Below are 18814 nucleotides of genomic sequence, written 5' to 3' on the forward strand. Positions count from 1 at the left end.
ATGTAACAAATAATGAAAAGGATAGTGGCTACTCACCATCTAGTGGAGATATTAACTCTGGCTCCAGCTGCCAGGGAATGTGGTCATGTGTGTGTGAGTTGCGTTTGCATGTGTGCATGTTTGTGCATATGTTGTCCTATTATTATAAACTTCCTGTCTCTCAAGATCTTGCAGTATTGCTCCTTTCAGAAGTAGATCTTTATTTATGTGGTTTAGCCATCTTCTTCTGGAACATCTAGCATGTCTCCTGCCATGTAATATCAATTCCAATTACTGTGGATTTGTTTAGGTCACATGAATCCTTTGCACACGCCCTAAACCTATCATCTGAGTAATGTGTAAATTTGGCCTACATTTTACATCACTTCCATGTTGTTCCCTGAAGTAATTGTTTCTAATTTGGCCTTGTCTTTTACAGAGCAGGTTGTAGTGCAGTAGTGTGCTGATGTTTGTCTTCCATAAAACACAGGTCTCCAGTCTGTATGCTGTGACTGGCAAAGTATATCATCCGGACATGTTGTGTTTTTCTTTTACAAAACTGCTGTATCCCACACTAGATTTTGTACATCGCTTTAATTTGAACATCTCACTTGGCATAACCTTGGGTTAATACAATATTTGCAAGACAACTGAAACTTACTACTCATTCAGTTCTTTCTCTACGAAGTTTGAGGCTACATTGATTGTGTGTCTGCACAGTTTCCTAGCTACTGTTTTCCTCTTATTCGGAGTGAACTTGTACTCATTAAATTTTCTAGTCCATCAATCTAATTACCTCTACTTCTTGCTCTGTCTCTCCTGAGATAGTGACATCATCTACAGAAACCAGTGCATTCAAACCTCCAGATTATACAGTTTTAATTTCTATAATAAATGTGTTCATGAACGCACTGAAAAGTAGTGGAGATATTGCAGTACCTAGTTGTATTCTTCTGTCAGTTTGAAACCATTCTGATCTACCTTTTCCTACTTGTAGACAGCTTTCATAGTTTCACACAGCAAGTACATCTTTTCAGAATGAACTTGGAACCCCTAATTTTTGCTGACACTTTCATATTTTGCTCGTTGGAACACTGTTGTAGGTTTTTCCTGTGTCTAAATACATTGCAGTCAGATCTTTTCCTTTTTCTCAGTACTTTTCCATTATTTGTCTAATGGCAGAAACTAGTATTTTTCTTTTTGTGAGTTGATTTTAAGGTGTTGATATATTGTGAGATGCCAAGTCTTTACTTGTTCCCTTTTGTATTGTTGTTCACTGTTGATGTTGTGGTCCTGCTACACAGTACCACGTATTTGACAGCTGACTTCTTTACTGATTGCCGAGTGCCATAAGAGAGCTTCTGCATTTAAAAAATTCAGTATGAAATCACAAAACACAGTTCCTATAATTTTTTTATATTCAAATAAGTTGTCAACTCACAATAACTGGTAATCAACAAAGCGTTTCAGATAATTCGTTTATACATGATGCTTCAGTGCATGAACAGAATCATAAGTTTGTACTTAACTCTAGATTGCACAGCACAGAGTCCATATGACGACATTAATTTTTCTTTAGTGCTCAACCATTACCGTCTGGCCCCTTTCTTCTGTGGAGTCCACAGCACTCCCAAAGCACGACTGAAAAGTGCAAGTTACCCCTCACTGGACAGTGAAAATAACACATCTGTCGTCACTTGTTGTGCTCACATATTTTTTTTCCCATATCTGCACATAAATTCCAACAAACACGGGCACAGTAGATGCTGTTTATGCTACTACTAATTAAACTCGTGTTTTTCATATACAAATATTTCATCTGTCAGGAAAAAGGAAAGTGATACATGTTGCTATGCTTTATAGCAACATATACTACTACACTAGGTTACTTGAAGAGTGGGCTGTGAAAAGGTTCTCAATGCTGAATCTAATTTTTGTCAGGAGAATTAAAAAAAGCCTTGTTTCTCCTTGTATATAATTGATTTGTATCAAAAATATTGAGAAGGTGCCAGAGAATTGACTGGTATGTTTTTCAAAGGGCTTAAATCAACTGATAAACATTAGTATAATTATTTTATATTGACATAAAATTTGCAGACTGGTGCCTCTTTAAGAAAATGTGTGTAAAAGATACTGAAATTGCACATTTCTTTTTATTCACATTAACATTATCTTGATTGCCTACAGTGTAACACACACAGCTCTACATTTCACAAGACCAATGCACCATTCTGCATCTATAATCAGTGTTTGGCAGGCCATTCACTCTTTGTCATGACTGTGTTTTTTGACAGTCCACTTCAAAATTTCTTCATAGGAAGGTAGGTATTTTTCAGTGAGATAATACTGGAGTTTTCCCAAGTCCTTGATTGTATTGGACTGAATTGGAGCCTTTTCTGATGATGGATAAGCTAGTTATTTCAGTGTAGTCAGTGTAGCACACCGAAGGCCCAGAAGGAAAGTGTGATTAATCATTCAGTTCATGATAATACCATCCTTTCTTGGGTTATCAAAAACAAAAAGTGCTAATATAGAACATCACCTTCCCCTATCTTTCAATACTTTCAGTTTCTTCAGAAATTCTTGTTTTCGTGTTGTATGCCTGCCACTAAGACTTGAAGTCTAGTATTTCCATAGCTGCAACCCCTCTAACAAGAAATTTGCCTGGTTTTGGACTTGTAAGAATCACCTCTGTGGCATCGTGCATAGTAAACAATCTTTTATCTTTCCATAATCTTGAGAAATCCATATTGCGGGCTAAAGGACCTGTGTTCTCTCACGGGATAATAATGCTGAATGTTTAGGATCTCCCAGAATCAATTAGCTACAGCAGAAATCTTCAGAGTGATTCTTATTTTGAGCTGAGCAGCTGTTTCAAAATAGATGTTTGGTATATTCTCATGGTTGATTATATCATCATTTATAATTTTGACTGTTCTTGTATTCACTGTCATGGTAGATGCGTACTGTGCTTGTGTTAGTCTTTATACTGTGTATGCAAAATACATAGACAAGGGTGTGGGTAGAAAGTGTTACAAACTAAGCTTTATTTTCAAAGGGATGCGAGTCATGACTGATCTCCCTAATCATGGAAAAACTTGTTTTTTAGAAACCTGTATAATGTACTTTAGAACATACACAAACTGGTGAATTGATACCCCTTTTATGTCAATTGTGCAGTTGCCAATGTAGTATCTGAAGCAACAGAAAACTCAAAATCACCAAATTATGGACTAATGCTCTTTCAAAAACATACAACTCATTTATCCTGCTTACTGTGTTACTGCAAAAAATGAGACACAGTAGGAAATAAATACTTTATTTAATATATTCTAAGTGTTGTACCAGGAAACTGACTCTTTCTAGGTGCCAATAAGAAAGTATTTACAAATTGATTTTTGCAAGGAGGAAAACAACAACCAGCCTCTGGTAATAATGCTGTTTACTCCCACAAATAGTGCCATTATCAGTTTAAACCTGTGTACACAGTCACAGTGTCAAAACTCTGTTTTCAACTAAGTAGTGGGAGGAAAGTTTTTGTTTCGAGGGCCATTAATACTGAGCCACAACATTTTGTGATAATACAAGTACAGGAATACAGAGTTAGGTTTTTAACTTACAAAAATCACTTTCCACATCGTTTAAATTTTGGAAATCCAGAGGGAAGCACAGTTTGACACTAAACCTTGAACCTTCTACTAACACATTTGAAAGACTTTCTCCATGGTTTAGCACATAGATCCAGCTTAGGGACATGCAGCAGAGTACCGAGAACACAGTAGTACTTATATTTCTTTATTGAAAAAACAGCACTTCAAGTATTGAACATTTCCTCTCTTCAGTTGTTCCCTGTTTAAAAATGTCATTGTTCTTCTAACTGTTGTTCTATCCTTACTCTTAGACTCTTTGCTATTATTTTTTCTAACATCTTGGGAAGTATCAAACCAGGATAATTCTCCCATAATTTGTGCACTCTCTCCTGCACACTTTCTTGAGAACTCTGATGTAATCAGTCCTTGTCACCATGCAACAAACAGTTACAATGTTTGGCTCTTTGAGGAGCAAGCTGGCTGTTATATACTTCTGCTCTCAGCTTCATCTCCTTTCTGTCAGATGACACCGAGGAGCTTAAGAGAGATGTGTCTGGTGTGATCAGCTGTGGCACTGGAGCTGCTATTCCCCTTTCTACATACCACCTCTGCTGCCAACTGATGCCAAGCTATATCTCAGGTTGCAACCTTCACAGAACACCCTCCTCACTTTTAAGCGGCTTCACACTGGGGCTCACTGTCTAATTACATGCAGTAAAAAGGAATGCTGGTAGTATCACATCTCCTCCAGGAAACATATGCCTCTTTATCCCAGTTGTAGGCCAATCCCTGTAGTCTTCTGGTCCACCAAAGATAAACAGTTGCTCTGGGTCTCTTACTTCAGGATGGTGTTTGTATCAATGTGATGGTTGATCCTGAATACCTTGTGATTCATTTTGTTGTAGCATCAACCTCGTCTTCTTACCTGACTACCTTCCGAATGCAAAAGTGACAAATTGAAAGTACCTCCCTATCCTTCGTCCCTCCTTTTTGCCGTGCATAACTATATAATGAACCTTTCAATGACTCATCACACAGTATGGCTTCAAGACCTCAGGAACTTATTCAGCTCATAACAAAACGGTCCAACATCTCATTATTACTCAAGGACAACATCTACTCAGTGTCTTCTACCACATGTGGCTATACTCTGAGTAATACTTAACAACTGACAATATGGAAATAAATGGAAATAATTTGGGAGCAAAAGAAGGCTTCTCACTCCGAATAGTAGACGCCACCACCCACCGTGTGATAATAGTCATGATATTTTGAAAATAAAATATTTTCATGACTGAAACAGAATCAAATCATTTAGTTTCTACCTCTCGGAAAATTTTTCCAGGTTTGCTGTACTTCAAGAGGTTGGGAGTGGGAGTGGCATAGCTATGGATCAGGATGTTGTGTAAGTTGGTTGGGCAGTGGAATACCACATTAGGAAGGGTGACTAAGATCTTGGGTAGGCTGTTTCTGATTTCCTGGCATGATGCTAGATAAAAAAAGCCCTGGTGAAGGATGTGGTTCAGTTGCTTCAGTTTAAGGTGATATTGTGTGATGAGGGGTCACTTCTTTGAGGTGATGTTTGAGGGTGGTGGGAAGATGAGGGGTGTGAGGGGATATGGCATGAGAAATATGTTTGCTGACTAGGTTTGGGGGGGGGGGGGGGGGAGGTTGCCCCATACCCAAGTTTAAACACTTTGCTCTTGTTAAATCCTACTCTCCTTCTCCTGATCCCTACAGTGGGAACACTTCTTTGCTATGACTCCCTGTAACTAATCTTGAGAGAGAGAGAGAGAGAGAGAGAGAGAGAGAGAGAGAGAGAGAGAGAGAGAGAGAGATCCTAACCTAATTGTCCTCCCTGCAGACAAAGGCTCCACCACTGTCTTGACAAACTATAGTGGCTACCTGAATGAAAGCTTCTGGTGAATGAAAGCTTCTGCCACCTGTTTGAGCCTTTCACTTACAAGCTCTGCTATAGTGACCCTATCTCAGAAAACTCTTAATAACCTCCAATCCCTAATGAAATGCTTAGGACCATCTCAGACCTCTTCCTTGATTCCAGGTCCCTCCTTACCCCAATGACACATCACATACCCATCCTCTGTGTGCTCCCCAAAATCTACAAACCCAACAATCCTGGACGCCCTGTTGTAGTTGGTTATTGTACTCCTAAAGTAAAGAACATCTGCTTTACCTGACCAACACCTCCAATCTATTACCTGAAGCCGAGCCTCTTTCATCATAGATACTAACCACTTCGTTCATCAACTCTCAACCATCCTCACCCCTTTAACACCTAGATCCTTGCTCATCACTGCTGAGGCCACCTGACTGAAGACTAATATGCTTCTTGCCCATGGCCTTGCTGCTATCAAACACTGTATCTTCCAGTGTCTGACAGACTACAAACTCACCGTCATTCATTCCTAACACACCATACCAACTATATCATCACATGCAACCATTTCTCCTTTGAGGGTAAAGTATATGAACAAATCTGTGGCATAGCCATGGGCATCCACATGGCAACCTTTTTATGAGCTGTCTGAAGTAAACTTTCCTAGTCTCCAAAAACCCCAAATATCCTGTCTGGTTCAGGTTCATTGATGATATCGTCATGATCTGGACTCAGGCTCGAGATGCCTAACCCTCATTCCTGCACAACCTCAACACTTCTTCCCATGTGCTTCACCTGGTGCTCCTCAACCTCATGTGCCGCCTTCCTGGTCGTTGACCACTTTTCATATTAAGCCCACTAACCACCAACAGTACCCGTACTGTGACAGCTGTCACACTTCCAAATCAAAAAATCGCTTCCACACAGGGCATCTAATCATGCATGGCATATCTGAGGTGATGAGAATTTCCTTGCCCAGCATGCTGTAGACCTCACAAAGGCTCCGCAGACAAGTACTAACCCCCTCCACAAACCTAGTCTGCAAACGGATTTCCCATGTCATACCCTCACACTACCCAGTGCTCCCACCATCTCCAAGAATTACCTTGTCACCCAATATCACCCTGGACTGGGGCAACATAACTTTATACTCACCTCTCCTGAAGTGGTATTTTGTCGCCCATCCAACCTACACAACACCCTGATGCCTCACTATGGCACTTCCATTCCCATCCCTTTGCTGCAGCATTTCTACACTGTGACCCCCTCGCTTCCACAGTTCTAACCACCAAATTTGCTGCCTGCCTCCAAGCTGCTAGACCCATCCTGTACCCTTGTTCCTGCCGCCACCTTTCTCTCCCTCTACCCAAACCTACTGACACACCAACTTCTACCCAAGTTCACCTCCCAAAATGCAATCTTGCATTGTATTTCAAGCCAACACAGTCGTGTGTGTGTGTGTGTGTGTGTGTGTGTGTGTGTGTGTGTGTGTGTGTGTGTGTGTGTGTGTGTGTGTTTAGGATGTCTAGCTCATCAAAGCTAGCAAATTTTCTATCTCTTTTGTGTGCCTGTCAATGACTCAACAATCTGCTGTTTGGTGAGTGGTCTCCTTTTATTCCCAAATTATTTACATTCTGCTAGAACTTCTCTTATTGTATTTGTGATTGACAGATTTAGGCGAAGGGCGTTGGGGTGGAAAACAGGCAACACAGTGAGCACATGGTTCTCGATGAAGGGCTGCCCTCGTACTGCTCGACTCACTGAAATGTCAATCATGAAATGATTCTAATTGGAGTGTAGACAGTGTTTTCCCTTTGCTACGGCGAGATAGTGTCAACGTCCCTATCCGTAAGCTAGATGCAACTGTCCATCAACAGTTACTGACCGATTAACTTCAGCAATGTGCTCTGCAAACTGTTTGAAAGGGTGGTAGCCTGATGATTATGTTGGGTTCTTGAATTGTTGGGTCTTTCATCCTAATACCAGTGTGGTCCTGGGAGACATGATCTACAACCAACCATGTGATTAAGTTGGAAATGACAGTCTGGCAGTATTCTTGTAAATATAAAAACCTCATGACAGTCTTATTTTTACCTATGTGAGGCATACGCCACAAGTTGGCGCCATCACATTTTACTTATCCCCTGGTGACTGGGAGCTAACGAGGTTCTCTACCGAATTTTAGTCTTCATTTTTATCACATCAATTGTTTCAGGATAGCTAGCAACATCTCGGGTCCCCTTGGCTCCAAGAAAATGATGTCCCATGGATCTCTGTGCTAAGTGTTACAGTCTTCGTTCATCACCTCAGTGGGCTTGTAATCTACATTCACTGACTGCTCATCCTAGCACTGTATGTCATTGACTTTTACTCCTCGTATTGCTTCCAATCTGTAGCCTTGGCTGAACAGTAGCTCCAAGGCACCATCCAGAGGCCTTTATGCTTGAACCCGTTCCCCTGCTTCCATTTCTCTACCATGAAAACATGAGTCATGAATTTTGTCATCATACCGCAGTCCATATTCTACATGTGTACCTAGATCTTTGATGTTGTTTCCCAGTCCTGATTTTTAGGCCTCCTGTTTGATAAAAAGCTTACTTGGCTGTTATATATTTGTCAACTAAATATTAGATGCATGCGAATGCATCAAACTCTGTGTGTTCTTGCCCACACCCCTTGGGATTTGGATCAGACTACTGTCTTCCATATGTAGTGGGCCTTGGTCTCATCCCAGTTGCACTGTGGCTGGAAGATCTGTGTTTCAGTGGTACATTCAGTTTTGAAACTAGTGGCCAAGTCCATAATTCTGGCGAGATTCAGGACTAGTCCCATTGGCAGTTTCCTTACTGAAGTTGCAATCTTCCCTCTTCAGTTCTGGCAGTACCAACTCTTGCTTGGCTATACAATCACTATTTGACAATTTCCTAATTATCCAACTTACTAATTTCTTTTTGCAGACAATGGAAATTGACCCCCTGACAGCAGCCGTCAGGTGGGATGTCCTGTTGGAATACGCCTTGAGGAGGCTCTCTGTCAGGACCTCTGCTTAACCTCTTCAGAATGTGCTCCCTATGTTTATGGGTAGGACATGGGATATGCTTTTGAATCTCCCACCATTCAGGAGCAGTACTTCTTGCCAGAAATGTTTAGTGTTTTCATGGTAGAGCTGACAGCAATCAACAGTGCCCTGTGTCATATTAAACAGTTGTGACTTGACTTTGTTTTAATTTGTAGTGACTCAATAGGGAGTCTCCAGGCTGTTGATTTGTGTTCACATTGTGGTATCTGCTACTCATGACCTCACTCAACTTAGTCATACTGCCTTCTCAATTGGCCCTCTCTCTCTCTCTCTCTCTCTCTCTCTCTCAGTCCCAAGTCATGTGGATATCCCAGAGAATGAAATGGCTGACCGTTTGTCTAGAGAAGCAAGCACATGCCCAGCATTCATTTTGACAATCCCAGATGCGGATTGGTGACTACAAATAAGACATCTCCACACTATGAGGTGGAATAACATCTATCAAGGAGACTACTGCTGCATGGTGCTCCTCCTCCATTTCTCCCAGAAGGAATCCATCATCCTATGTCCTACATGCCGCCTCAATATGGGTCATACCAGGTTAACCCAGTTTCATTTTATGTAACAAGTGACCCCCACTTTGTGGTTGTGGAGTCTTACTGTCAGTAGCTCATGTCTTGGTGGAATGCTCCTCCCTGCCTTTCCATGCTGTGTGTGGTCTTCTGGATTCTTGCCTCTAATATTGGCGGGCAAGTAAGTCATGGATGGTTGCACTGGTTATTTGTGAAAGAGGTTTTTACTCTCAGCTATAAATTTGTACACTACTTTTGGGATAGGAGCTGAGTGGTTTGGATTGGGGCTTGGCAATCTCCTACCTCATGCTAGATCTGGATGACCCTTGACCTATCCCCTTTCAGCTGTCTTGGTTGTGAATTTTACTCTTGTTTTAATGACTTTTAGATGTGGTTAGCTCATTTCTGCTGCACCCTATGTTCCATTTTAGGGGTAGCAATTTGGAGGAAAGAGGATGCTGTTTCCCTTTTTAACTGTTTGGCTATAGTGGATTGAGCCTTCGATGTCTGTGGAGGAACAGATTTTCTTGCATGCAGAGCCCTGGGTGGGCACTCGCCTGGCCATACCCACATACTGATCTGATTACACTGTACTGCATTGCAAAACTTTTGGGATGAAGTTTGATTAATGTAAGGTGATATTTAAAGTACTTTTAGTTCAAATTTCAAATATTAATTTTTATTTTCGTGTATCATATCAGACTTTTGTACAAATTGTGACTGAAGTTATTGCTGAAATTTTTCTTTTTGAACAGGATATTTTTTTTAATTGCATTAAAAATAAGTTACTTATTTTGTAATGTTGACTGTTGCACACTCCATTAGATTAGACAATGGTAAATCTTCACTTAAAATGCTAATAATTGTTATAAAAACATATGTATGACCATTTAATTTTCCTTAGCTGATTTTATTGCATCAAATTCTGATGTGGCACACAACTTTCTTCCTTCATTGTCTCCCTTCACATTGCCATCCCTCTTTAGCATAAAACAGCAGTCAGTGATCATGTTTGCATTCCACCGTCTCTACTATCTCTTTTACATCTTCTTAATGTTCTGGTAGAACTGCTCCCCATGTTCTTCACTGACGTTGGTGAGGTTCACAGGGGAAGCATCGGTACATGAATGTAGAAAATGAAGCTTCACACTCGTTACAGCCTGATTTCGTGAAACTCTGCAGCATTGATTTAACCATGGCTTTATAAGTTGTTGTTGTTTTTGTCTTTGTCTTAAGTCAAGAGACTGGTTTGATGCAGCTCTCCATGCTACTCTATCCTGTGCAAGCCTCTTCATCTCCAAATAACTACAGCAGCCTACATCATTCTGAATCTGCTTAGTGTATTCATCTCATGGCCTCCCTCTACGATTTTTACCCTCCACAGTTCTCTCCAATACTACATTGGTGATGCCTTGATGCCTCAGAATGTGTCCTACCAATTGGTCCCTTCTTCTAGTCAAGTTGTGCCACAAATTCCTCTTCTACCCAATTCTATTCAGTACCTCCTCATTAGTTACGTGACCTACTTGTCTAATCTTCAGCATTCTTCTGTAGCACCACTTTTAAAGCTTCTATTCTCTTCTTGTCTACAGCATTTATTGCCCATTTTTAACTTCCAGACATGGCTGCACTTCATTGCCCAAAACCTTGGTCACTACTTCTTTAAATGAAACCCAAGCCCTTTTTTTCCACTTGATTCATTGTACATTTAAACAAATCATCTTTTATTAAATTTCTGGTCTGCACCTCAACAAAGATCCCTTCTTTATGTTTCTCATAAGTTAGTTTTGGAAATCTTGTTACTGAATACATGAAGCAATAACCATCTTTTTTTAAAAGTTTCATTAATCCAGGCTTGATATGGAGGGGAGGAAATAGTGTTTAATTGAACAATGGGTTCATTTCATTATTTTTATGTATTTACTTTATTTGAGATACATATTCCATAGATCCAGTTTGGCGTGATTAGCATGGATGTGGAATGAGTCGAAGCAGATACAATATAGATATCATACAATACAATACATACTGGTATATTACACATGGTAGATGAATGATTCAAAACTGGTACAATACAATAATATAATAGAGATAATAAACAATACAATACAAAAATACAATAGATATAAAAACAATACAGATACAATGACAAAGGAAATAATGTGAATTACTACTCAAATTATTTATCTCTGCTGAAGAACTCATCTACAGAGTAGAAACATTTTTCCTGTAGGAATTCTTTTAGCATCCTGGGAACCGGGCTGGAGGGCTTTTCTTTCAGGCCAGTTAGTTGCTTTTCTGCAATTGTCTGTCGCTCGGCTGTCCCACTCACAAATGAAACAGCCTTTCTGTGTAGCCGAATTGTTGTTCAAGTAACATGCCGACTTCTGTTCAAATCCCCAAATATTTTCCAAGAATGTTTTTCGTAGTTCATGTATTTCAATGCAGCTTTGAGGTTTTTGTGTGTCTCCCTCCTGTGTACTGAATGGGCGACATATTCACTCAAACAAATATCTATTATATAAAAGTACTCTTTTTCATGCTACATTTTGATGAATCTGTGAACAACCTCCACTAATTCAGGAAATCCTCAATATCCCAATGAAAAACCATATATTGTCTTTCTCTTTAAACAATTTTATTAATTCCTGTTCTCTGTTTCTGCCCCAAGAGAACGATACTCTAGGTAGTAGATGATGATCTGCTTTCAGTTTTGAATCAAACAGTTTGGCAGAATCTTTTGTCATATTCAGGTCACAAGTTAAATCATTTAGTTCGTTTTGACTAAATAATTCTGGCGCAGAATCTTCTTCCGGGTTGTGATAATCAGCATCATTACGTTCATTTTCTGAGTTGCTTTCCTGTCACAAATCTTAGAGTGCTAGGTGGAACTGAAGTAGGGAGAGATTCACTACACACAATTTGCCGTAAGGCCAAAGAGATTTTAGGACATTTTATATCCTTCTTACTTTTTGCATTATGGCCCTCGACATTAACTATACAAAAATAATCATATACATGAGTTTGCATCTCCCTCCAATTTTTCTTACAAGTACTCCATATGTGGCCCCTACTGATTCTGCATATATCAAGTCTGTAACAAATGTCATCCCACATTCAGCACAGCATGTCTCTACCCATCAGTTCAAAAGTATTTTTGATGCCAGCTCACAGTCCCTAGGTTCAAAAGTATTTTTGATGCTAACTCATAGTCCCAGTAGGCTTGTTGGTAGAGGAGAGGTAAACACTGGATCCTTAAAATAACTTCATACAAACAAACAAAATCACTTGGGATTAAGTTGGGTGAGCATGGAGGCCATGATATGAATTGCTGATCATCAACTCTACCATGACCGATCCATTGGTCTCTCAATTTCCTGTTTAAGAATTTAGGAACATCATGATGGAAATGAGGTAGTACACCATACTGTTGGTAGTTGAAATCTACACTTTTTAGTCTCCAGTTGTGACATGAGACAATTTTTCAATCTTTTCACAGAAGAAAAAGCCACCATAAAATGAAACTGCGAGACTTTACAGAAGTCGTTAATATGTGGCGAATCTCAAATGCACTGCACGATAATGTGGGTGTTCCCTGTCCCCCAGATTTGCACATTGTACCTATTCACTGTGCCAGTCACAAAAAATGTTTCTTCATCACTGAAGATGAGTTTCTTTCAAAACCCATCCTCTTCTGTAAGCTGTTGTAGCTGTGTCAGATATTCAAAATGCCTGACTTCGTCATTAGGAATCAGGGCTTGTAGCAATTGCAAATGGTAAGGCTTTAACTTAAATTATTTCCTTAAGGTCTTTCAGTTGTCAGTTGTCGTTTGTTAAGCTCTGTGCTTGCTTTGTTCGCCAACTTCTGTGGGCTATGAGTGAAACTTGCCACAAACAGTCAATTGTTTCCTCACTCACTGCAGACCGGGCCATTGATTTCCCCTTGCAGAGGCATTCTGAAGCTTTAAACTGCACATACTTTCATCGAATGGAGTTGGCAGTTCGTATATCTTTTTTTGAACTTCGTTCTGAATAGAGTAGTTGTACTGTTGCAGCAGACTGATGTGAATGCATCTCAAGCACAACTTACACTTTCTCAGCACGTCACCATCTTTCCTTACTACTCATTCCTGCACTCTTGTGGTAGAAATCTAAAGTGTAGCTGCAACAATACAAAATATTTCATGTTTTCTGTATGAGTGTTGAGCTATGTGATGATACAGCAGTTAATGTAGCTAAAGTGAATTTCTGAAATTGAAATTGCTTCAATCATTTATAACTGTCTATTAATGTCCTCGTTGCTTAGCAATTATGTAGCTCCCACAAACATAACAGAATACTTTGGGTTATTCAATTGCTCACAAGAATCATTTATAAGAAAATAAAAAACTATTTTTACAGCACAAATATAACATCACAACACTGTAGCATGTCAACAATGAACTAAAGTTTTCCTCATAACAGCCAGATGAGCGCAACAAATGTTGCCAATTACTTCACCTTACTAAAATAAAACTTCCCCCAGTTGCAGTAAAATAACTCTCTGTGGAACTTAGGTTTAAAGAAAAAAAGAGTTATCTCGATTTGTGAAAAAACTGTATCTAATAGAAAAAACCAATAACATATCTGAAATTGGTGCAGAAAAGTATGTCAGTGGAAGTTACACAGACATCATAAATCATGTTGGAAAGTGTTACTTCTCTCATCTTGTATTAGTATTATGGGTCCAGCTGATGTCCATTGTGTATCTAGCCTTCTTGCTGTTACTATTATGAATTTCCTGGTCAGAAGACATTCTTTTACCTTGAAATTGTCTTTGCCCTTAATCAGGTGGCAAGGGTTGGATGTAGGTGGGGCTTCTCTCACCAAAGTGAGTGCAGGGAGAACCCTTCATCTGCTCTGACTCTGTACGAACCCAACCCATATACTTCTGTTTCTCCATTAACATGAGTCCCTGCCCGTGTATCAATATAGCTTCCAGTGGCTTAATTTTTACCACTCCTCTGTACTTTCATAATCTGATAAATTTCCTGTCAGATGTCACCAACTCCAGATGAACTACTTCTTGATTGATTGTCTGATGATGCTACCATTTGATCCTTTAAAATCCCCTTCCCCCAATCCCACAAATATAATGCCAGAATGTCCAACCTAAGATTTCAGATTTTATGATCTTCTCAGAGGAAGTTTCCAGATCCTACAAGGATACAAGGAAGACCGTAGATCTATTATAACCCAAGGGATGTGGCAAGAATGTAAATCATTTTGTCAATGGCATATCGTTGGAACATTTGTGATTTGCATTCAGTTTGATGACACATGCATAGTTTGTTAATATATGCAGTTAACTTTGAGGTTAAACTGTCTGTTGTGGTACAGAGTCATTGTGGTTTTTTGTAACTGTAGCAACAAAATTGTGAATAGATTGTCAGTCATATGTAGATGTTCATGTGCCCTCCGAGATTTTATTATTTTTATCATTTTTACACTGTATGCAAAACTGCTCTTAAATGTAATTAACAGTCTGAGCTTTTAGCAAAACATCTGGCTTGACAATATTCTTCTCAGAAATGTATATCCCCCATTGTCAAAAGCTAATTCTAAATATTCTATTGACTAAAAGCATTGTGCAGTGCTGTAAGAGATTTGAATGTTCAAACAACATTATTCTGTGTTCAGTTCTCTCCTCCAATTGTTATGCAAATTAAAACTGGTGGTGGAGGCCAATCTTATTTCCATCAGTGCTCTTGCTGCAATTGCTTTGATTTGTGCATTTCAATGAGGGAGGGGAAGTTGGAATGTGAAGCTCATTTAACTAATGGATCCATCAGTTATGTAAACTAATCCAACATACTACTTTTTGTAATACTGTGGCGGGGCAGGACTTTTGTTGATGACGTATTATCAGTTGTGGATTTGAAATTCTGATTTTACAGCTGCGTAAAATATTTTTGGCCTCATCATTCCTTTACTTAGTGAATTAATCACAGATATGGTTTTATAAGTAAACACGAGCACAGCCACAATTAATATGAATTGCATGAACTACTTATTAGCACATTTTTTAAAAATCTTTAATGCTAAGAACCAGAAGAAAGTTTTTTTCTTTTTATCACTCGTGCATTCTTTGTTACATACGACACTTAAACTACCAGTGATGTAATTTCAAAGTGCTGCTGCACATTTTATGTTATTAAGTTTTAATTATAAATTTTGTACATCGTTGCTACAATAAACATTGATAATTTGAGCCGCATCAGGTCGGAGCACTGGAGGTACTTTGGTGGTGCACACAGACAGACTGTAATTAATTATTGTGCAGAAATATTTGCCCAGAGTTTTCAATTTAATAATTAATAGTGTATTCCAGGATTAAGCTGTGTGGGGATGAATGTATTCGGTGATTAATATTGACTCTGGCTTTACTCAATACCCTGAATTCAATATTGACAAGCTGACATGCAGTCTGTGTACAGACTTTTATGTTATAACATGTCAGCCAGTGTTTGAAAAATATTGGATGAGGATATCACTTGTTTAGAAGAATCTGGCAGTTATTTAACTGCAACTGTATCAAAGTTATCTGTTTAATTTTTTGAGATTTTATTTTAGTTCAGAGCTCTCCACACAAAGTACCACTTACTTCTTGACACTGTACATGCAGTATCTTTTAGTTAGGAATCAGTGATTGTAATTTATATTTATAGATTGGAATAATAGGAAACTGTACAGTTAGTACCCACAAAAGACCTGGACACTTTACCAAGAATTTTAGGGGACAGTTTAGTTTTTGTAATTGCTTTTGAGCTTTAACTTTGAGATAGTGCAGATGTCAATATTTGCCTTCTGTTAAGATACAGGGTGTTTCAAAAACACCCGGTATATTTGAAACGGCAATACAAACTAAACGAGCAGCGATAGAAATACACCGTTTGTTGCAATATGCTTGGGACAACAGTACATTTTCAGGCAGACAAACTTTCGAAATTACAGTAGTTACAATTGTCAGCAACAGATGGCGCTGCGGTCTAGGAAACTCTATAGTACGATATTTTCCACATATCCATCATGCGTATCAATAATATGGCGTAGTCTCTGAATGAAATTACCCGAAACCTTTGACAACGTGTCTGGTGGAATGGCTTCACATGCAGATGAGATGTACTGCTTCAGCTGTTCAATTGTTTCTGGATTCTGGCGGTACACCTGGTCTTACAAGTGTCCCCACAGAAAGAAGTCACAGGGGTTCATGTCTGGCGAATAGGGAGGCCAATCCACGCCGCCTCCTGTATGTTTCGGATAGCCCAAAGCAATCACACGATCATCGAAATATTCATTCAGGAAATTAAAGACGTCGGCCGTGCGATGTGGCCGGGCACCATCTGGCATAAACCATGAGGTGTTCGCAGTGTCGTCTAAGGCAGTTTGTACCGCCACAAATTCACGAAGAATGTCCAGATAGCATGATGCAGTAATCGTTTCGGATCTGAAAAATGGGCCAATGATTCCTTTGGAAGAAATGGCGGCGCAGACCAGTACTTTTTGAGGATGCAGGGATGATGGGACTGCAACATGGGGCTTTTCGGTTCCCCATATGCGCCAGTTCTGTTTATTGATGAAGCCGTCCAGGTAAAAATAAGCTTCGTCAGTAAACCAAATGCTGCCCACATGCATATCGCCGTCATCAATCCTGTGCACTATATCGTTAGTGAATGTCTCTCGTGCAGCAATGGTAGCGGCGCTGAGGGGTTGCCGCGTTTGAATTTTGTATGGATAGAGGTGTAAACTCTGGCGCATGAGACGATACGTGGACGTTGGCGTCATGTGGACCGTAGCTGCAACACGATGAATGGAAACCCGAGGCCGCTGTTGGATCACCTGCTGCACTAGCTGCGCGTTGCCCTCTGTGGTTACCGTACGCGGTCGCCCTACCTTTCCAGCAGGTTCATCCATCACGTTCCCAGTCCGTTGAAATTTTTCAAACAGATCCTTTATTGTATCGCTTTTCGGTCCTTTGGTTACATTAAACCTCCGTTGAAAACTTCGTCATGTTGCAACAACACTGTGTTCTAGGCGGTGGAATTCCAACACCAGAAAAATCCTCTGTTCTAAGGAATAAACCATGTTGTCCACAGCACACTTGCACGTTGTGAACAGCACACGCTTACAGCAGAAAGACGACATACAGAATGGCGCACCCACAGACTGCGTTGTCTTCTATATCTTTCACATCACTTGCAGCGCCATCTGTTGTTGAAAATTGTAACTACTGTAATTTCGAAAGTTTGTCCGCCTGAAAATGTTCTGTTGTCCCAAGCATATTGCAACAAACGGTGTATTTCTATCGCTGCTCGTTTAGTTTTTATTGCCGTTTCAAATATACCGGTCATTTTTGAAACACCCCGTATATATAATTGAATGCCATTCGTTTTACAGATGAAGCCACTATTTTCTTCTTTGCAGAGATGGGAAGGTAGAGAACAAGAAGAAAGACAGGAGAAAAGAAGACAGGAAGAAGAAAGGAGATGATGAATCGAGTGATGAGGAGTGCACAGACTCTCAGGGTGAGTACTGAAAGCTTTTACATAGATAGTTGTTTCTGTTGTTGATGTAATTTTATTTGCAGGAACAGTGCATAAGTCACAGCACCAATGGGGATTGAGGTAGACCTACAATTTTTATCCAAGATCTTAAGAAATGACCCTCATAGTGTACTGAAATGTATAAAATGATGAGCAGATTTAAATATTTATAGAATTTTTATTATTAGCAACTTGGTTACAAAACATAAGTTACTCATTGTCTAGATAATAAAATTCAAAATGCAATGAAATGATAGCTCTCATTTCTCAAGCAAACAAAATAACACTATTGCTAACTATTGAAGAACCATTGTGTCAGGAGGCAAGTTCATTTTGTGGTTTTCAGTATTGACAATGAATGTTTGCTAAAATTTGTAAAATAATTGACATAGACAATTAGCAGACACTGTAGGATCACACTCGTAACTGTGGATCATGAAATGTAATGAGGACTGGAAGAATAGCAGTTGTATGCCCTGAAATGGCAGCAGGCATTTAACCTAATGAAAAAGAACTACTTGCAGTCATTTAAGTTTTGTTTCTCCCTTTCTGAAATATACGTGCTTTAATGGAACCTACATGTCTGATATTAATGTTTAAGACAAATGGAGGAAGTTGAGATAACTTCAGTATTGATAGCTTCTTTTTTATTTAAAGGTGAATAGAGAGCAAAAATGATTTTGTACCAAGCCACACACACACACACACACACACACACACACACACACACACACACACACACACACCATTTTGCAAGGCAGCCTTGGATAGCATAATTTGAGGTGGTCTTTAAGGTCTGCGATGGATTTGCTTTGAGGCCATCAATGCTTTGAAAGTGGTGTCCTTTCAGCACTGATTTTAATTTTGGAAATAAAGAAAAATCACAAAGAGTCAGGTCTGGTGACTAAGGGGGCTGTGGATGACTAACAATCTGATTTTTGATACAAAACTTACACACAGTTCACTGCACTGTTTCACCTTCTAAGCATGTGAAGTGGAAGAACTGTGTGGTCGAACATTATGTCCAATTTTAAATCACGAAAACCCAGAGTATCATCTCAGCAAGCTTGTTTCCAAAGCTGGAATGTTACTATAAAAGTTTTGCCCAGTTACCAAATTTTACATTGCATTGTTACTCCAGAATATGGAACATTTCAAAAATTGTCACTGAGGCT

General features: G+C 39.4%; 1 protein-coding gene across 2 annotated transcripts in view; it reads left to right on the top strand.

Annotated features, from left to right (window-relative positions):
• Positions 1-18814, top strand: part of LOC126284927 (nuclear receptor corepressor 1-like) — a 355946-nt gene that overhangs the window by 221801 nt on the left and 115331 nt on the right. For both annotated transcript variants that reach the window (XM_049984190.1, XM_049984191.1), the window contains exon 11: positions 17521-17621. In XM_049984190.1, coding sequence (XP_049840147.1) covers positions 17521-17621 — 101 coding nt within the window. The remainder of the gene's footprint in view (positions 1-17520; positions 17622-18814) is intronic.

The sequence above is a fragment of the Schistocerca gregaria genome, chromosome 8, assembly GCF_023897955.1.
Source record: "Schistocerca gregaria isolate iqSchGreg1 chromosome 8, iqSchGreg1.2, whole genome shotgun sequence".
NCBI lineage: Eukaryota > Metazoa > Arthropoda > Insecta > Orthoptera > Acrididae > Schistocerca > Schistocerca gregaria.